At 54.2% G+C, this 20720-nt stretch overlaps 2 protein-coding genes across 5 annotated transcripts in view; one reads left to right on the forward strand and one right to left on the reverse strand.

The window, feature by feature from the left end:
• Zfyve28 (zinc finger FYVE-type containing 28) overlaps positions 1 to 748 on the reverse strand; it is a 95795-nt gene extending 95047 nt beyond the window's left edge. Inside the window, exon 1 of one of the 3 annotated variants that reach the window (XM_019210293.2) lies at positions 510 to 748. In XM_019210293.2, coding sequence (XP_019065838.2) covers positions 510 to 533 — 24 coding nt within the window. In that variant the 5' untranslated portion in view covers positions 534 to 748. The remainder of the gene's footprint in view (positions 1 to 509) is intronic. The other 2 variants (XM_033758879.1, XM_033758880.1) reach the window with 2 other exon arrangements.
• Positions 1 to 20720, forward strand: part of Cfap99 (cilia and flagella associated protein 99) — a 33478-nt gene that overhangs the window by 11143 nt on the left and 1615 nt on the right. For both annotated transcript variants that reach the window (XM_033758881.1, XM_033758882.1), the window contains exons 4-12: positions 4503 to 4653; positions 5764 to 5858; positions 6201 to 6313; positions 7654 to 7831; positions 9143 to 9223; positions 9347 to 9421; positions 10301 to 10375; positions 10476 to 10564; positions 11425 to 11629. In XM_033758881.1, coding sequence (XP_033614772.1) covers positions 4503 to 4653; positions 5764 to 5858; positions 6201 to 6313; positions 7654 to 7831; positions 9143 to 9223; positions 9347 to 9421; positions 10301 to 10375; positions 10476 to 10564; positions 11425 to 11629 — 1062 coding nt within the window. The remainder of the gene's footprint in view (positions 1 to 4502; positions 4654 to 5763; positions 5859 to 6200; positions 6314 to 7653; positions 7832 to 9142; positions 9224 to 9346; positions 9422 to 10300; positions 10376 to 10475; positions 10565 to 11424; positions 11630 to 20720) is intronic.

The following is a 20720-nucleotide window of genomic DNA, read 5'->3' on the forward strand; positions in this document are numbered from 1 at the left end:
CACACACGCACACGCACACACACACATACACACACACCGATCTGGACAGCTCGCCTTTGGGAGGAAGAGGTCCCGACCCTCAGAAAGGTGAAGTTGCTGTCTCTATTTCTTGATGAGAACCCTTATAGAAAAATGAGATGGCTGCAGTGGTTTGGAGTTTTGGGGTTTTTTTAAACAACCATATTTGTAATTTTTCCTGTTGCCAGGCAAAATACCCAACGCCTGAAATTTAGGAGGTGAGAGATTCATTGGGCTCATAGTTTCAGAAGTTTCAGTCAATGGGCAGCTGACTCCAAGGCAGGAACATCATGGGAGAAGGGCTTGGTGGAGCCAATCCACCCAGCCCACAGCAGACAGGAAGCAGACAGGGAAAGTGTCGTAGGTAGACAGATACCTCCCACCGGCATGACCAGTGCCCACTTCCAACCAGACCCACGTCCTCCCCACACACTCAGCTGTGGACAGCAGGGTTAATCCACCGAGCAATACAGCACTCCCGGTCCACTCACCTCTCCAGAGTCTCTGGAGCCCATCAGTCTGGCAAGTAACCTTCACCACAACCAGCAGAATATGAGTGGAAGTCACGACGTGGTGACCATTTGCCTTTCCAAGGACAACGTGGCAGCTCAGTACCACACGTGGGCCTGGCAGCAGCTGGGCAGGGCTGCCACCACTCTGCCTACTTCAGAGGCACAGGGCCTTTCTGGTCCTTTCATAGCCCCTCTGAAGTCATAACAGAGTGGGACACTGGGTACTGACCCAGTTGGGCAACTCACTTTTTCTCCAGTTGTCAGAAGATGGCTGCAATCTGTCACCTTTGCTCACAGTTTGAGACTGTCACCTGCCAGAAAATGCCACGACACAGAAGCTGGCGGCAGGAGAGTCTGCCAAGAGGTGGTGTTGGAGGCAGTGACCCCAGACCTGCTGCAGTCCTAACCCTGCCAGCCCAGGGATATGACCTTGCAGAAGTCTCTGACATCAGCCACTGAGGCCAGCCCCACAGTCTGCCAGGCCCATCTGGTGATAATGTCCTCATGAGAAGAGGGAGATGTGGATGCCACACAAAGAGGAGAGAGACACACGGGGACCAGACAGGGAAGGGGACCGTGCTGGGAAGCAGGCAGAGAGAGGCAGCCCTATAGTATGTATGAGAATAAAAGCAAAATGATTCATACCAGCCAACAGTGCTTCCTAGACGGGGCTGGCAGGAGTGTTGGGCTGCAGGGGAGCTTGAGTTCCGGGGACAGCATAGTTGCAGGGCAGGGGGCCCTGTGTCTTGGACCAGCCCTTTTGGAAACCAGGCATGCCCAACCCGCTCTTGATCCATTTTTTTACAAGTTACCCAGCCTGGAATTCTGTCACCACAGTGGAACACAAACTAAGAAACAGCCATGCGCTGCCCTTCCCTTCTCACAAGCCAGCGTGGAGCCTGCCTCAACTCCATCCCAGGGGCGGATGTGCCTGGGTTTTCCTAGCTCCTTTCTGAAGGCCACGAGCAGCCCACAGCCCACTGCCCGCCCCGTCAGTGTTGGTGCGGCTCCCCTGTGCAGGGCCTGGCCCTTGTTTCCTGTGCTCACCGCAGCAGCCCTCTGCACCTGGTCCCTCTGCACACCTGGCCAGGTGAGCCCAAGGTCTGGTCCCAGAAAACATCAATTTTCGCTGTAAGAGTACTTATTTTTCTGGTTCTGGGAAGTGAACCAAAGACCTTTGTACTGGGTTACATCCCCAGCTCTTTTTACTATTCATAACATAAAAAACACGAGACTCTAGCTTGTGATCCTCCTGCCTCAGCCTCCCAGAATGCTGGGACTACAGTACAGCTGTGCACTACAGCCTGGCTCTCCTGATGTCAGGGGAGCTCCAGCTGGCTGTCTCAGAGATCTGTGCATTGCTGCTGCCCTTTCTCCCCCAGCACCTGTTCCCATCCTTTCCCACCAACCCAAGGTACAGGCAGTTTATTTTTTTACCAACCAAAGAAGTGGGGGAAGGGCCTGGTAGAGTTATAACCGGCATTTCTCTTCTATATTTCCACAAAATTTCAGGCATTATGCACCTCTTCTTTGAACCATCTGCTTAGATCTATATCTGTTAGCAAACTGTTTAGCTACATTATAATCCAGAAAAATAGCTGCTTAGATCAATGAGAGGCCTCTTTGCTTATATGTGAAGCAGTCTGAAGACGGCAGCTGAGGGAGGCCCAGCCACTCTGAGGTGCTGGGAGGAATGCACTCCCCTCCCCTCCACACAGCATCCTTAGCATGTTCCTTTCCTCGTAGCCACAAAATGGCTGCTCTATCTAGCATCATGCCCACAGTCCCAGGTGTGGAGAGGACAAAGGCAAACAGCCCAAGGCATGTGGCAGCCAAATCTGCCTTCTTTTCAAGGTGTTTCTTAGAAGTCACATGTAGCAATTTGTTATGATATCTCAGTGATTAAAATGGTTGGGCTGGGGATATAGCTCAGTGGCTCCTCCATCTACCTCAAAAACACAAGGTCCAGAGTTCAATCCCCAGTACCAAACAAACAATTTGTCACATGACCCTGCCAACAAGGGCAATCACCACCCCAACAGGTCAGGGTTCATGCTGTTAGAGAGGAAGGACATGGCGTGGGCACCTGGCAGCCCTTTTTCCTTTGCCTATGTCTTGCCAGTCCTCAGACCCCTAGATAACAGGTGTTCCTTGATTGCCAGTGTCGCAGCCCCTCTGTGCCCAGCCCTGTCCCAGGATGTGAGGGAGTCCAGGAGGATCTGGCACTGCCAACTGTGAAGCTGGTGGCTTTGCTGCTCTCCCCAGGGGCTGGTGAGGTTCCCTTGGTGTCTGACGCACCCCCCCCCCGGAATTGTTCAGAGTGTAGTGGGCCTCGCGTTGCTCCAGGGAGACCCAGCCCAGTCCTAGCCTCACTGGCAGTGGAAGACAGGCCTTGCTGGTGCTCAGTGCTGACCCTGCCCCGGGCCGGGTCCCTCTCTGTGGGAAGTGCTGTGTCCCAGACACCCGGTGTCTCTGGGGGGTGGCTGGCCTGGCATTAGCATGCCGTCTTTCCCTGTGGCGAGGCCCTGGCTCCGGATATCCTTTGTTGGCACCCACTTGGCCCTGCATCTGTAATCACTAAAAAAGGGCTGGAGATTTAGCTCAGTGGCAGCAAGCCTGCCTCACAAGTGCAAGGTCCTGAGTGTGTTCCCCAGTACTGGAAAAAAAAAATGACTAGAAAATGTTATTCCAATTAGAAATTAACGATGGGCATGGTGATGCCCTCCTGTTATCTCAGTATTGGAGGCCGAGGCAGGAGGACTGCTGTGAGTTCAAGGCCAGCCTGAACTATGTAGTGAGACCCTGTCTCAAAAAAAAAAAAACAAAACAAATAAGTAAAAATTTAAAATAAATGAGATAGCCATGTTTCTTTCCTAGCCCAGCTGCTGGGGTGCGGCTCCCTGGGAAGTGCTTGCCTACAGGGCAGGGAGCAGCGAGGGAGGGAAAGCCTATCCCTGGAGGACAGAGGCTACAGTGAGCATGCGCAGGCTCTTCTGGGGGCAGGGAAGGCGGGTGCAGAGGCTGGAGCACAGCCCTCCTCTGTGTGTCTCATTTATGTGGTTCCACTGTTCCGTCATCTCCTTTGAGCTTTCCTGTAGCATCACTGTGTTTTTCTCACTTTTCACGGCTCCACACCTGGATTCATAGGGAATGCCTTCACCCTGGGGCGTCCCGCGCGCCTGTCACATCCCAGGCCTCAGCCAGGCGCTGTCACTTCAGTGGCCGAGTGGTGCTGGTGCTGGGTGGGGACGCATGGCGCCCATGCATCCTCATACGGGACTTGGGGCTGGAGCCGCTCTGGTCTCCCTGGCAGCCTGTGCCTTGCTCATGGTGTCTTCTGCAGGGCCTTGGATTCCAAGTAGTGGAGTCAGTCAGGGAGTGAAAGGCTCGGCTCCGGTCCAAGGCCCTAGGGACATTTCCAGAGCGCCTGCGCAGCCGGCCAAGCTGCCCCATTGCCTTCTTGAACACTTTCCATGCTGGAGAAGCTCTAGGTTTCCTTGCTCATGCTGTTTGGTAATTTTTATTCCTTCATCTGAAAACCTCTATATGAGCTCATTTTTTACATTATTGTAAAATTCACATGACATAAAACTTACCACTTCATTGTCGGGTGTCCGGTTCCGGGGCTTAAGCGCATTCTCCCGGTTATGCAGCCACCACTTCCGTCCATCTCCAGAACTCTTCGTTTTCCCCACTTAACGCTCTGTCCCCTCCCAGCGCCCTGGCCTCACCTTCCCCGACAGCTGACCTTTATGAGCGTCCGTCCTGTGCGATGCGCCTTTCCCTCTCATCCTTCTGTTTTGCTTGGCACTGCTCCCTTGCCAGCCTGGACCGGGGACGGTGCCTGGGGCCCCCGGTCCCCTCCACCCATGCCCACTGCTCCAGGAAGACGGTGTGAGCCGGGCCCTCCCAGCCTGTCCCCACCTCCGCCCTCTCCTCCAGACCCTGGTGACCCCTCCAGCTGTCCCCCAGGTGCAGGTGCTGAGCCCCCAGAAGTGGGCCTTCGTCTCAGAGCTCTTGTCTGGCTGCCTGCGGTACCGGAAGCTCCTGGCTGTTGTGGTGGACGCCTTCTATGTGCAGGATGGCCGGCTCTGCTTGTGGGCCGACTACAGCCTCTTCCAGGGTGGGTGTCAGTTGCGCGTTCCCAGGCCCCAGCTCGCTGTGCCCCCTGGAGCAGACCCCTGGAGTGACCTAGGAAGTGGCCTGGGTTTCTGCACAACCACTTTGCTCATGACATCCCCACAGTCGCCCACCAGCGGGTTGACCAGGGTAGACACATTCCTGCACCTCGCAGACGGGAAGCTAAGGTTCATGGATGGCCAACGTGCTGGCAGAAAGGCCTCGCCCTGCCACCCCCACAGCTATGGTCTGGCACAGGAGGCCTGGTCTGGCTGAGAGCACCCCTCCTTTTTTGGGGTTCCTGGCGCCTGTCCCTGTCCCTAAGAACTTTGGGTAGAGCACGTTCTGAGTCACAGTTGGGACCGTCACGGGGGTTAAATATGAGAGATGCCAGCTGGACATCTATGATTCTAGCACTCTGGGAGGCTGAGGCAGGAGGATGGCAAGTCTCAAAACAAAGTTTTAAAAAGGGCTAGGGATGTAGCTTGTTGTGAAGGTCCGAGGTTTAACCCCCCGTACAGAGAGAGAGAGAGAGAGAGAGAGAGAGAGAGAGCCTGGTCTGGCTGAGAGCACCCCTCCTTTTTTGGGGTTCCTGGCGCCTGTCCCTGTCCCTAAGAACTTTGGGTAGAGCACGTTCTGAGTCACAGTTGGGACCGTCACGGGGGTTAAATATGAGAGATGCCAGCTGGACATCTATGATTCTAGCACTCTGGGAGGCTGAGGCAGGAGGATGGCAAGTCTCAAAACAAAGTTTTAAAAAGGGCTAGGGATGTAGCTTGTTGTGAAGGTCCGAGGTTTAACCCCCCGTACAGAGAGAGAGAGAGAGAGAGAGAGCCAGGGATTTTGGTTCAGTGGTTCTGCCACCTGCCTTGCAAGAGCAAGGGCCCAAGTTTGATCCCCGGTACCAAAAAAAATAAGAAATAAATTTAAAAAATTAAAATCAGAGAGAGACAGAGAGAGATGGGGGGGCAGAGCCCTCTAGCTGCTGTCTGCTTTGAGGGAGAGGGTTCACCACTGTGGAGACCAGACCTTGTCCTCACCGCCCAGCCCTGAGGGAAACGTGGTGAGGGTTGCAGAAGTGGGGAGGGCGCCCCTCACACTGCTCTCCCCTCAGTGCTCTGCTACTTGGCCACATTCCAGCTGGACGAGCTCGGCCTCCAGCTCTTCCGCAACATTGCCAAGGCCCTGCCTTTGAGCAGGACGGTCAAGGTGAGCCTCCTGCCGGCCCCGCATCCCGGACCCCCATCTGCTTCATCTGTCTGAGAGTCCTCGGGTCTGCCAGGTCCCAGGCAGGAACACAGCCCCATCGGAGGCAGGTGGGATTGAGGGAGGGTGGGGTTGCGGAAAAAGGCACAGCTCCATCCCTGAATTCCAGAGCCCAAAGGGTGTCCAGCTTCCCCTGTGTCCCCGCTGCCTGGCAGTAGGAGCGTGGTCAGAGATGCAGCTCTGCCCTGCGTGTGGCCGAGGCCCTGGGCGGCCAACTCCTAGGAAGGACACTGAGGGTGATGGGGGTGCTGGCCTGGGCCCCGCCCCTCACAGCCCTACCCCCAGTTCCTCAGGTTCTTCTTCAACCCCTTAAACCTGTGCTCCTGGATCAAGGACGAGTGGAGCCTCATCTACACAGCAGCCCACGTGCAGGAGAACTGGATTGAACCCCTGCTGAGGTGGGGACCCCAGCCCTGAACAGACCACCCTAGCACCTCAGTATAGCTGGGCCCCGCGATTCCCTGGTTTTGGGGCAAGAGGCTCGGAGAGGCCCACGGACGGCAAGCCTAGCCCTGCAGCTGGGCAAAGCAAACAGGACATGTCCTGGCCATCAGTCCAGGTCCCTCAGTGCCCACAGCTGCCTGGCAGAGGGTGGGCCTGGCGGCCAGAGGGTATCAGGGGGACAAGAAATGGCCCTTTTGCTCTGATCCTGCCCACTGTTCAAAGGCCAGTGACAGTGGCCAGCCCTGTCCCTGGCCTCTCTGCAGACCCAGAGTGCAGGCTGAGGGGAGCTGGGAGAGCCAGGCAGGGCAGCAGCTCTGCTCCAGCTCCAGGTGGTTCAGGCCCAGCTTCTGGCTCTTTTCTGAGCCAGGGTGAATGCCCCAAGCTGTCCTTGTTGCCCTCTGTGCCCCTCAGCCTGGGGTGAGCTGGGGCAAACCAGACATGGGGACGCATTCAGGGGCCAGGGTGCAGCGGGGAGACCCCAGGCATCTTCCTCCGAGAGGAGGGGAGGCACCCTGTCTTTCTAGGGACTGTTGTGGCACAGGTGGGCCTTGCAGAGCTCTGACTCCCACAGTGGGGTCCCTGGAGCTGCTTCGTCTTCACCAAGGGACTGCCCTCAGTCCCAGCACGTCCCTGCTGCTGGTAGTGGGACAGAACTCTAAGGAATGCGAGCACTGCTGGGGTGCTTCCCCAGCTCCCTAGGACCAGCTGCTCAAACCTCCTGCCCTTTCCCTGTTTGGGGGCCCTGGGGCCAGCTTGGCATGGCTGCGTGGGAACCCCCTGCAGTGGGAATTGTGGGGTGGCCCTGGTTCTGGACATGGGGCTGGAGCTCTGCAAGGATGCCGGTGGTGGTGGACTGTTCCCAACAAGGCCCCCAGCCCTGCTCCAGAGCCCCCAGCCTGAGGCCATCCGGAGCAAGCGAGGACAGCCGGACTCCCTGCCTGTGGCTCGCACCACACCCGTCTCCCACGGTGCCGCTCCAGAAGGCCCCTTCCCTTGCCAGCTTCCTCCCACTCCCGACTTCCCCATCTGTGCCATCTGCTCTGCCCCAGTTTAGCTCCACATCCCTGCTGCTGCTCAGGCTCCATGGTCCCCAGGTCCCCTGTCTTCACTGCCCAGCCTGTCTCTTCATCGTCTGCACAAAGAGTGTGGCTGGGCCCTGCCTGCAAGTCCTGGGCACCAGGGAAGCAGCCCTCAGTCCCGTCACCAGCCTTCCGAGGGAGACCCAGGTCCTGGGGTCCTTTCAGTCCCAAGGCCCACAGAGGAAGTGACCTGGGCTTCTCCCTTTGCCACCCAGGTGGCAGCCGGAGGTCCAGGGCCTGCTGGACCAGCTGGAGGGAGAATCAGCCCACCAGGCCCCTCTTGCCAAGGTCAAGGCCAAAGTCACAGAGCCCAGAGAATTCAACCTGACAGCACCCCGGCCCCGTGCCATTCCAGTGCCTGAGCCGGTCCCCACTGTGGCCAAGCCAAGACCTGTGAGTTGGGCATTTGCAGGGGGCACAGACTTGTACCATGGAACGTTCAGGCCAGGAAGTGAACTGCAGGGGCCACAGGGAGCTGGACTCCTCCAGGGCCAGGGTACACCGCCCTGACCTGGAGTGTTGGGTGACTCTTCTCACTTTGACGCCCACGGAGCAGGGCAGCTGGAGCCCACCAGGCCTCCACCCCTCAGCAGGTGTGGAGTGGAGCTGTGAGGCTCTGTGGAGCTGGAACTTGGAGCTCACTTTTAGTCGTGGTGCAGTGTGCCACCCTCCCCATGAGACGCAACAAGTCAGGTCACAATGAATACAGCCTTTGGGCTGTAGGCACAGTGATGCCTCCATGGATGTCCCACGTCCCTCTCTGCCTGCCTGATTTATGAGTCTGGATCCTCTGTACTGCAAGTAACAGAAAAATGCAGCTCACACTGACTTAAACAATAGATCACTGGCTGACTCTCACAGCCAAAGTAGGATAGGCTTCAGGCATGGTTTGATCCAGGCTCCAGGCTCCATCTCTGTTTCTCTGTGATTCTACTTCAGCCTCTTCTGCAAGTCAACTTTCTCTTTGGGCTAACTTCCTTCATTATAGAAAAAAAATCAAGCCTCACATTATGCTCTTTACTGTCTGGGGCAGGAGGGTGAGGCCAGACGATAGTGCTGGGAGGTCCCAGGTCCCACCGAAGCCCATCTCATTCGGATCTCATTCACAGAAACTCTTCATGAACCCTCACCCACATGGCCCCTCTCACAGGGCGTCCCACTCTGTGGCCCAGCTGTTTCTCTGTAGCACTGATGAGTTAGTCTGGTAGCGTGTGGGCCTGCTTGTCGCTGCTTACCATCGCTCTTCTCTGCCAAGTCTTACCTTTTTCTGTCCCACATTCCCAATTGGGCCAGCCTAGTCCTGGCTCACAGCAGACCCTCAGTGAACTGTTGGATGGGTGGGTGGGTGGATGGACGATCGGGGGCCTGGATGGCAAGTAACCCTTCGCTAACCCTCTAGATCTTCAATGTTTCTGATCCCACCTCTTCAGTGCATTTGTCTATTTCTCTCAAGCCATCCCCCCTCCTTCCCCATCTTCCTCTCTCCTTGGCACTCCCAGGCCCTCTGGCATCCTTGCCGTCAGGAGCCGGCCCTCCCTCTGCCCCTTGCCCACCCCTGCTTAGGTCCAGTCCGCTTCCTCCACTGCATCACCAGGGGCTCCTGGGAAGGGCTTTCCCTGGGGCCCAGGCCACCATCCACTTCCCTTCACCCACACGTGTCCTGACACCCCCACGTGGCAGTCACTGACCAGGGCTCCACTGCAGGTCCCTCAGAGCACCTACCAGGAGCCCAGGGAGCAGCGGCAGCTGCAGCTGGCCAAGAGATTCAACCGCCAGAAGGCTGAGGTAGCAGCATGACGCCCGCCTCCCCAGGGTCCCCGGCACCTGATATGGGGGAGGGCTGCTGGGCTTCGCATGTGTGCCCCCCAATGGCCCAGGGTACCCCCCCTTTGGCTGGTGTCCTGGCAGGAGCTGCTGCTGCTGGCCAACATGGAGGAGCTGAGGTGCGCCATGCCCAGGCCCCACGGTGCACCACCTGTGCAGGTAACACCGCCTGTCTCCATCCAGGCGTTTACGCAGGTCACAGAGAAGTTCCACTGACCAGGTGTGGTACACACTTGTGATTCCAGCACTCTGAGGAGGCTGAGGCATGAGGATCACAAATTTAAACTCAGCCTGGGCAACTTACTGACTTAGCAAGACCTTCTCTCAAAATGAAAGGGCTGAGGATGTGGCTCACTGCGAAGGCCCAGATTTAATCCCCAGTGGCACCAGAAACAAAGGATGCTATTTCAGTGGTGACGCGAAGGCCATGGGCAGATTCCCAGTATAGCTGGGAGTGGCTCTGGGCCACACTGAGCGCGGGCAGAGAGGGCACACCCGAGCCTGGAGAAAGAAAGCACCCAGAAGGTGCACCCGCAGCCTTGTCTCTGGGTTTGAACTCCTGTCAAAAGATGAACCCAGGGGTGTTGGCCAGGAAGGAAGTCAGGGGACCAGGAGGGGAAGGCATGCAGAGAAACCTCCCTCAGTGCACAACCCACGTGGGCTGCTGAGCAGCTGGGCACTGGCACCACCCACAGCAGCTTGCCCAGGGTGAGTGGTGCCTTTCACTGCTGTGGCGTGCAGCCCTGGCACACAGCAGCGGGGCAGAGATTGGGAGCAGCCTGGTGGGGCGAGAAGCCAGAGAGGCTCCAGGCTGCGGCAGCCAAGGAGAAGGTCCTGTTCCCAGGCCAGGGGACCCTGCGTGTCTTTGCCCCTCCCAGACACCCAAGGCCATGGGGCCAGGGTGAGAACACACCGTGGAGGCTTGACTAGGGCAGAGGGGAGCGGGTGGGCTTCAGGGGTGCAGGCCAGCTGTCTACCTGGGCAGGCTGGGGCACAAGTGGGCACAGGTGCCAGGCTGTCTCTTCTTGGCTTCTGCAGGACTCTAAGAAGCAGCTGCAGCTTCGATCCACCTTGCCCCGAATCCGGAAGACTCCCAAGCTGACCTTCTACAGGGTGAGGGACCCCACCTCTCCCACCCCTCAGGGGCTGGGGGCCCCAAGGATGGCCCCACGCTGAGGCAGAGGACACTGCTCTCCCCGTCCCCTTCCTGCAGCCTGACCACATCCCCGTCAAGATGAATGCGGCTGCCATCCTGCGGGAAGGGTCTCTGTACCGGCGCCAGGTGGAGAAGGAGCTGCAGAGGTGAGGGCGGGGCCTGGTGCGCCCTCTGCCCGCCCTCCCTACAGGGGGTGCCCACAGCTCTTTCTGGTCCCTGGGGTCCAGGACCCTCCACCTATTCCACCACCAGGAGCCCCTGCAACCCATCCTTTGGGTTTTCAGGGGCTGCACCACATAGATGCCCCTGATGATGAGCCCATTGCATAGGTTCAGAGTGGTTGACTCTTACTCCTCCCTCCCTGGAGGCCTGGTGGGCTGAAATTCTGGCCCTAGGTCTTTCTGGTGACCAGCCCCATCCAGACCCTGTCTAGGCCCCAGCTAGGCCTTCGCATTAGCATAGGAGGGACACTAAACACTTTGGCGATGCAGGGATTTAGGAGGGCAGAGGGGTGTGGACCAAAGTGGATGGGAAGCGGGTACCTGGTGTGGAGGGATTCTGTGGTCCTGTGGGTGGGGTGGCAACAGGGTCACCCTTCACAGAGATAATCCCAGCTCTGGGCAGGGATGGAGCAGGGCAGGGGGCCTTGCCAAACCCCTGGCCAACCCCAAACCTTCCCTGGGTCACCTCCTCCCAGACCCCTTCCCAATTCAGATCCTTTCATGTCTGAGTCAGGCAGATGAACAGACAGGAGGACGGGGGTGGCATCCAGACAGTGGACACCGGGGTGGCTGATGGACAGATGTGGACAGAGCAAATGGACTGAGGGCCCCAGAACGATGTGCTGGTGGGTGGGTGCCGAGGAGGGGACGGGGAAGCAGTGGGTCAGTGGGAGATGCGGGTGGGCCAGAGCCTGGAGGACCACTGCCCCCCAGGGGAACCTGTGGCCTCCTAGTGGCCCTGCTCATGGGGACCCCAAGCTGCATCTCTGCCCTTGTGTCTCCAGGGTAGACAAGCTCGCGGATGGGTATGGGGACCTCTCTGAGTTCCTCGAGTGGCAGGAGAAGATGCGGGCAAAGGACTGGGCAGAGCAGCAGGTTGCCAGTGAGTGCCACAGGCTGCAGGGGAAGCTGAGTCATGAGGAGGCGGGGCTGGCCCGGCAGCACCTCGTGCAGGAGAACAAGCAGAAGGCAGACCAGAAGAAGGAACAGGTGACACGCTATGCGCCCGGCTAGGGGTACATGGAGCTGTCTGAGCCATGACCTCCAGCAGCCTGCGCTGTGGCCAGCAGAGGGCACGCATGGGACTGGCCTTAGCCGGGCAGCTCCCGTGGCTGTTGGCTTTTGGCTGACTCTGGGTTATGTCCTCCTATGGGGTGGCCTCAATTTTCTGCCCTGCCTCAGTAGGCAAGGGTTCTGAGGGATTTCACATCACCAGGCCTTCGTGACTGTGACCAGCACTCCTGGCCCAGACTGCCATCCCCCTTGCCAGCAGGTCACTTGGTCCACAGATCCTGGGATGCCCCTGAGGACAGAGGTTCAGTTCTGGCAGAAGATTCCAGAAGGTGGACACATCTGCATATGCCATGTTTGCATGTGGCATCCATATCAGTCAGCTTTCCTGTCCTGGGACACAGTTCGGATACATACAACTTGAAAAAGGAGTTGGCTTATTTGGCTCAAGGTCTCAGGGATTCAGTTCATGGTTGGCTGGTTCTAGGGCAGGAGCATCACGGCAGAAGGGCATGGAGGAGGACCATCACTTAGTGAAGGAAGGGCCGGATCCAGACCTCAGGGTCACATGTTTACGAGGAGGAGTGTGCTCTGCTAACCCTGCTTCACCCTTCTTGAACAATGAGGTTGACCTGTCAGGATGAGCAGTCACACCAACACCTCCCCTGGGGGCCAGAGACATCTGTGGTCCATTCCAGAGGCTCCTAAGGTCCAAGAGGCAGTGCTTCTTCCACATTGCCTAGTTGGGGGCTCCCAACCTTCATGTCACCTCAGAAAGCCTGTGGCTGCTGTGGGCCTCTCAGGGCCTGCTCCAGGAGGAAACTCCAGCCCCACCCAGCGAGTCTCATCTGGGCTCTGTCTCGCCTAAGATGCTTCCCACAGAGCACCAGAGGTGGGGCATGGGAAGGTCACTCAGTCCTTGACAGACTCATTGAATGCTAGGGTTTACTTTTTCTTTCCCTTTTAGTTTAGTTTACTTTTTTGGTACTCTGGACAAACCTAGGGTCTTGTGCATGCTGAGCAGGTGCCCTACCACTCACAGAAGCAGCTTTGTTTTGTGGAGGTTTCATTTTATTTATTTAGTTTTGGTACTCGGGATTGAACTCAGGACCTTGCACTTGTGGGGTAGGCAGCAGAACCATTAAGCTAAACCCCTGGGCCCTTTTGTGGAGGTTTTAAAATTACAAATTCCATTTCCTTACTAGCAATAGGTCTAGTCAATCACTCCATTTTATATTAAGGGCATTGTTTGCTTATTTTGGGGAATTGGTCAATTTCACCAAGTAGATGTTCGTGGTAATATTCTATTGCATCCACTTTATGTCTGCAGTGCTAACAGTAGTTTTGTTCCTAAGATTGGCAATTTCTATCTTTTCACTTTTTTTTGCTATAGTTCTTCCTGGAGATTTTTCAATTCTATTTCTCTTTCCAGAGAATTGCCTTTTTAGTTTCATTAATTTTCTCTATAATTTTCCTGGTGGGTTTTTTTTCTTTTTCTACTGTTTTTCCCCCATGTACTAGGGATTGAACTCGGGGTCTCTCTCATACATACTAAGTAAGTGTTCTACTGCTGAGCTATATCGCCAGACTAATTTGTGTCTTCTTTTGAGATAGGATCTTGCTAAATAGCCCAAGCTAACCTTGAACTTGCAATCATCCTGCCTCAGCCTCCACAGAGTGCCTGGGATTATAAGCATGTGCCACCATGCCTGACTTGCAGTGGACCCTTGACTTATGAACTCAGTTTGTTCCTGAGGTCTGGTTGTAACTCAAGTTGGTTGACTGAAGACCCAGGCTCCCCTACACAGCCTTCAGTCACTCTCCTGTACCCAGGCAGAGCTCAGTGTCCTTAGAGAGACACCGGCCCAGGATTTCCCAGTGAGCCCCACACAGGAGAGGATGCTGTCATGTTCCTTCCAGAACTCGCTAAGGGTTAAGTCTGCATCTGAGACCCTCTGGAAGCACACAAGTGGCTGGCATTCGGGTTGTAACTCAAGACTTTGTTCATAAATTAAAACTAAAATTCCAGTCATCAGCCAACTTGCTGGTATGTCAGACTGGTCATAACTCAAGAGTCCACTTTATTTTGCTGTTGTTAATTGATTTCTGATCTTTATTTCTTTCTGTCTGCTTTGTGTTTATTTTACTCTACTGTTTCTAGGTCTTGAGATGGGACTGTAGATTATTGATTTGAGACTTTCTGGCTCTTCTTCTGTAAGCATGGAGTGCTACCCATTGTCTTTTACTTATTGTCTGAACTGTGTCCCGCAAACCTTGGTATGTTGTGTTTCATTTTCATCCAATAATGTATTTTCTTCCATTTCCCTTCAGATTTCCTCCCCGATCTATGAATTATTTAGAAGCGTGTGGTGTGGTTTCCAAGCTTTGGGATTCTCTTGTTATCTTCCCGTTACTGATTGTGAGCTTGATTCCACTGCAGTTGGTGAACACACACTATGATCTCAGTCCTTTTAAATGGGTTGGCCTGGGGTGCTTTCTGTCTTGCTCTATATCCTGTGGGCTTGAAAATAATGCATCGTACCATCCTCAAGTATTATAGGAATGCTGGCTCACACCTGCTGGCTTTAGAGTTAATGATTTCTGTAGCTTTGCTGACTTCCTGTCTGTTGCTCTATCAGTTGCCGAAGAGCAACGTTAAGGTCTCCAACTATAACTGTGAACTTTCCCTTCTGTCCTATTGGGCTCTGCCTCATGTATTTTGTAGCTGTTATTTGATACGTGCACATTTAGAATTGCCATGCATTCTTGGTAGTGACCCTATTTTTATACATAACATCTAACTTTTCTTTGCCCTGAAGTCTACTTTATCTGATATTAAAGTTCTGCTCTCCTTTGACTAATGTTTGCATGATATGTATTTCCCATTTGTTTACATTCAATCTGTGTCATTATATTTGAAGTGAGTTTCTTGTAGATAGCATACAGTTGGATTATTTTTCCCCCCCAGGTCCTTGTGCTTGCAAGGCAGGCAGTGGAACCACTGAGCCAAATCCCCAGCCCAGTTGGATCATATTTTAAAATCTGTTCTATGGTCCAGGGATTTAGTTCAGTAATTCCACTGCTGGGCCCGTAAGCACAAGGTCCTGAATTCAATCCCCAGTACCAAAAAAAAAAAAATCTGTTCTACCAATCTCTATTAGTTGGTATATATAGATCACGTAGTTATATGTAATATAGTTATTTGTTAGGATTTAACAGCCATAATTTATTTCATTTGCTCTATTTTTTCCTCTATTTTCTTTTTCTTGCCTTCTTATGGGCTACTGTTTTTCCAGAATTGCATTTTGACCTATTTGTAATGTTTATATGTTTCTTTGTTTGTATGTTTCTTTACTGTATATAGTTTTGACTGCTGTTCAGGGTATTACATTATGTACACATGTGTTAGTCACCTTTTCATTGCTGTAACAAAATACCCGCAATAACTAACTTGAAAAGAAGAAAGGCTCTGCTTTGCCTCACAGTACTGGAGGCTGCAGGCCACGTTCATTGGCCCTGTTGCTTTGGGCTGTGATGAGGCAGAACCTCATGACAGGAGTGCATGGTGGAGCAAAGCTGCCACGAAGAGAGACTGAGGGCCCATCCCTTTGAGGGTAGCCCCCAGTGACCTCACTTCCTCCTGCTAAGCCCCACCTTCTAAAGGTTCCACCACTGCCCATAGTGCCATTGACTGGGGACCGAACTGTCAACACGTGGGGCTTTGTGGTGGGCCACAAATCCAGACTGTAGCAGTGCATAGCCTCCCATCTCCTGGGGCATCATTTTACCAATCTGAGTGAAGTGTAGAAATTCCAGCTCCTGAGCTGGGGATTTAGCTCAGTGGTTCCACCGCCTGCCTCACAAGCGCAAGGACCCAAGTTCGATCCCCGGTACCAAAAAATAAAAAAATTAAATTAAAAAGGACACAAAAGAGTTGATCTGGTGGCACTTGCCTGTAATCCCAACATTCAGGAGGCTGAGGCAGGAGGATTGGCACCAGTTTGAGGCCAGCCTGGGTTATATAGTGAGTTCAAAGACAGCCTAAGCTACAGCGTAAGACCTTGTCTCAAAATACAAAACAAAGCACGACACAAAAGGGCCAGGGATTTAGCTCAGTGGTTCCAGCGCCTACCTTGCAAGTGCAAGGTCCTGAGTTCGATCCCTGGTACCAAAAAACAAAAAACAAACAAAAAAACAAGACACAAGAGAAGGGAAGTCTGTTGCATTTAACCCATGTTTTTCTTTACTATGTTCTTTCTTCTTGTCACAAGATTCCTTCTCTCATCACTTTCTCCTTAAAGAATGCGTAGCCATTACTTTAGGGTAGGTTTATCTTTTTGACAAATTTGGACAGCTCTAGCCATTAATTTTCTTTTCAATCTCAGCCTGTTTGTCCTCCCTGGGGATCCTGATGACGAGGATGTCAGGTCTTTTGTAATCATCCTGCGGTCCCTCAGAGTCTGTGGTTTTTTAGTTTGTCCTCTCTGTCATCCCAGTGGGGTAACTTCTGCTCTGTCTCCAGTCGTAATTCTTTACTCTGTACCCTCCTTTCTGACTCTGACCCCAGCCACTGACATTTACATATTGCTGACAGTTTTTTCATCCTCTAATTTCCATTTGGTTTTTCTTTATTTCTTTGCCCGATGTCCCTTCCTTGCTGAAACCCCATGCAGTCCTCTGCAGCATGCTCATGGTCACCCACTGCCGCAGTTCCACAGCGCTGGGTAAGGCCTCTGTGAAATCCGTCATCTGTCATCTCAGCACCGGCATCCGCTGACCTCCCTTCTTCACTCACTCTGAGGTCACTCCGGCTTCTGGTGTGACACCTGAGCTTTTAGGGAAGCCTGGACTTTGGGGGGCGTCATATTATGAGCCTCTGGCTCCTGCCGAAGCCTAGTGTTAGCAGCACCCGTCGACACCACCCTGGCAGGCAGGAGAGGACACGGCCACCTTCCTGCCCAGGGGACAAGCAAGTCAAGGTGCCCAGGCAGCCTCTGTTGGCTCCGGGGCAGGAGGATGTCCTTGAGGGTTCTGGCTGTCTCCGCTTGTATCTCCCTGGCTGGGGGAAGCAGGAGTGTCTTTTCACCGCTCCCTATGTTGCCCTACAGTCAGCAGGGCCCTGTGGCCGGAGTGACCTCCTCTTGCAGGCTGTGGTGAAAGCCCTGCCTTTGCCAGAGGTGTCCTGAGGCTGCAGCCTTGGGGTCAGGGGCGCTATGCTAATGCCAGGTTGAGGTGGAGTCCAAGTTCCTGGCCAGGTGTCCCCAGGCATCCCTAGCCCTGTGCCAATGGTCGGCAGTGCTGCTGGTGGGGGTGGGTCCAGGCTCCCGTGGGCTGGTGCTGGTGTGGAGGGCGGCCACGGTGCATTCCTTGACATCCATCAGAGTAGAGCAGGGGCGTTCGGAGGTCCACCCCTCTCTGCAGCTGCCCCTTTCCCAGGCCTGGGCCAGCAAAAGCAGGCCCAGTTGGGCTAGTTGTCGCTCTGGGCTGACAGTGGCTCTGCACCCAGAATGAGCCGAGCTACCATCGCTGTGGGGCCCCCGCATACCATGGTCCCTGGCCAGTCTGCCTGCCACTTTCCATGGTTCATGCCACCCATGGGAAGCCCTGGCTTCTGGTGTCTCTGTGGGAGCGACAGGGCAATCCCCGTCTAGCCACAGGAGCGGAGGCCCAGGTGTAATCTCACGACATTCCCCTCCCTGCTGCATCACACTGGTAGCCTTCACATGTTCGGTTTTATTTTGTGCAGGGTTGGGGATGGAGCCCAGGCCTCACCCACACCAGGCCCATGCTTTGCCACTGCACTCCCAACCCCAGCCCATCTGCGCAATGATCCTCCTTGTGGTCCTGGACAGACCCTCCCACCCGTGGCCTCCCTAGCCTCTCAGGGCCACAGGGCCTGGAGGGGTGGGAGAGGGGTTGGTACAGAGTGGGTGGCCGGGTGCTGTCCCGAGAGACTGCTGAGGCCCTGAGAAGAAGGCTGAGTCATCCCCACCCTTCCACACCCCTGGGGTGACAGCTAGACCATAGCAGGCCTGGGTCTGCCCCTAGGGACAGAGAGAAACTCACACCCAGAGGCCTGAGGAGAGAGAGGGCTGACAGGTCACCCCCTGCTGGGTTAGTCACAACAGCTGGCTTCACTGCCCACCCTGACACCAGTGATGCGTGTTGTGTCAGGTGACACAACTCTGGGTGGTGGCCATTGTGCATCCCTCCGGCTGCTGCGGGTGTTCTGGCCACATGTGCTGTGAAGGGTCCCTCCTGACACCCTGGGACCCTGAGTGAGCTGCCTCTGCCAAAAGTCCAAGGCTACCCAGGGGGAAGGTTGGGGATGGTAGGCCCCAGACCCGGTACTGTGAGTTACCCTGCACCCTCCTCAGCCATCTTCAGTTAGGCCACAGAAGGCTGGCATCCCAAACCCAGGGCTATGTCCTTCAGTGTCCTGCTGCCCTAAGGTAGCCACACATACTCAGATGAGTAGTATTCTTTCTTAGTAAGTCATAGGTTAGGTGGCACTGAATTTTTTGTTTTGTTTTTATTTTTTGAGACAGGGTCTCACTATATAGTCCAGGCTGGCCTTGAACTCACTAGTAGCCCAGGTTGGCCTCAAAATCATGGCAGTCCTCCTGCCTTAGCCTCCTGAGTGCTTGATTACAGGCATGGGCCACCACACTGGTTTTTGTGAACCACAGTTCTGTGTAGTGTATGCTGAGGTCCCATCACCCCAGCCTGGCTGCAGGCACCCTTCCGCACTGCCCTGAATCCTTGGGAGCATCTTTTCTTTCCAGGGGAAAATGTTTGTTCCCATTGAGTTTTGCCTGCTTGGGCACAGGCATCAAGGGCCTGCGCCAACTTGGGCACTGGAGCTGAAAGCCACCTCATGGTGCTGGTCCCTCCTGCACCGGCCAACAGTAAACTGCTCCAGCAGCAGGGCTGAAAAAAGGATGTATTTTACTTATTTATTTATTTTTTAAGTTTTTATTTTTTCCCCCAGTAACAGGGATTGAATGCAGGACCTTCTGCTTGTGAGGCAGGCACGGTGCTACTGAGCTAAGTCCTTGGCCAAGCATGTATTTTAAAACCATTAGTGTTGGCTGGGGATTTAGCTCAGAGGTTCCACTGCCTGCCTTCCATAAGTACAAGGTCCTGAATTTGATCCCCAGTGCCAAAATAAATAAATAAAACCATGAGTGTGATACTGATAATTTTAACTTAACTCCAATACTGTCTTAAATTACTTGATTATTCTTTTTTCATTTAATTTTATCCTCCCCCTCCGTGTGTCTGTGTGCGTGTGTGTGTTGCAGGTTGCCAGGCTAGGCTTGCACTTGGGATCATCCTGCCTCAGCCTCCCAAAGTGCTGGCATTATAGGCATGTACCACTGCACCCAGCTATTGTATCTCCTTTTAAAAATGATTTAATTGGCCTGGTGTGTTGGTGCACGCCTGTAGTCCCAGCACTTGGGCGGCTGAGGCAGGAGGATGGCCGAGAGTTTCAGGCCAGCCTGGGCTACACAGTGAGTTCAAGGCCAGCCTGAACTACATAGGGAGACCCTGTTCCAAAAAACAAACGATACAAAAAAAGATTTAATCAGCCAGGCAGATAACTACATTTAATAAACTTTGTTCCCCACTGGCTACCACAGTGAGATCGATCCAGAGTGTCTGTATCAGTGCCAACACCAGTGCCACCAGAGAGCAGCGTCCCCAGCCCACTGTCACAGGCACCATCCTCTGTGTGTGTCTGAATGTACTCTTCTGTGCAATTTAGTTGGACAGCACTTGAGCACTTTCCACTTGGCTCCTGCCACAGAAATGCCACTCAGGCTTCTGCTTTTGCTTTGTCTACCCTGGCAGGGCCTTGGGCATGCAGCGCATGTGCTTACCACAGGGTGCCCATACTTGGGCCAGCTCCTCCAGCAGCCCTCACGGGTGGGTGGGGTCTGCGGGAACCTGCTGGGAACCAGCGTGCACCAGGCACTAGTGACCCCTGAGCTGAGCGACTCCAGGAAGGACAGGGAACCAGGCGCCGCCTGCCCACTCATCTCCCGGGTCCCCTACTCTGCCATGGGCCTGGCCAGGCGACTGCACGTTCCCAGCTCCCAGACACCGAGGTTGAGCTCCCTGCGGCACCCCCCGCCCTGCGCCTCTCCTCCTCAGTCCCTTTCACGTCTCCCTCTCTGCCAGCCTGAGGCCCTGTAGTTCCACTGTGGGCACTGCATGTTCCTGACCCTGTGCCAGGCACTGTCCCCAGTACAGCTGAGGAGGTGGCCCAGCCGCCTTCATTATCCCATCAAAGAAACCAAATCCAAAACATTTTTTAAAGTAACAAAAAAGGGGCTGGGGATTTAGCTCAGTGGTTGTGCCGCCTGCCTCACAAGCACAAGGACCCAAGTTCAATCCTTCCTCGAACGTTCAAGGACCCGAGTTTGATCCCTGGTGCCAAAAATAAACAGATAAAAGTAAAAGAACCTGAAACCCAGGGAGGCCCAACAGTGTCCAGGCTGCCCCACTTGTCTGGCAGTGCAGGGCCAGACCTCTTTTTTCCTTTGCCCGCTGTTGACTTATTTGAGATAACACTCTGCGTGCACTTTAGTGGTCACTTTTTCCCACCCCATTTCCCTATTTCTCCACTTTATTACAAACTTTCTGCAGTGGGGCTGGAGGCTCAACTTAGTGGTAGAGTGGTTACCAGGCCCTGAGGTTCAATTGCTAGCACCAAAAAATAAAATAAAAATAAAAATAAATATCAGTTGGTGTGTTATTATAGTTCTGCAAATAGAAGCCAGAGGCTTTAGTGTGCTAGGCATGTGTGCTCTACCACCGAGCTCTTCAAAAGTAATTTTTAAAGCAACTCTTTTATTTTAAGGTAGTTTTAAGACTTAAAGAAAAACCAAGAGTGGTGGTGCACACTTGTAAACCCAGCACCTGGGAGCCTGAGGCAGGAGGATTGCCATGAGTTCAAGGCCAGCCTGCCCTACATGGCAAGACCCTGTCCTCCCCATCCTCCCCGCCAAAAAAAGCCTTACATTTTGATCCCCAGTACCGGTACAAAAAAAAAAAAAAAAAAAAA

Source organism: Fukomys damarensis, unplaced genomic scaffold (assembly GCF_012274545.1).
Source record: "Fukomys damarensis isolate Sample0158 unplaced genomic scaffold, DMR_v1.0_HiC HiC_scaffold_35, whole genome shotgun sequence".
NCBI lineage: Eukaryota > Metazoa > Chordata > Mammalia > Rodentia > Bathyergidae > Fukomys > Fukomys damarensis.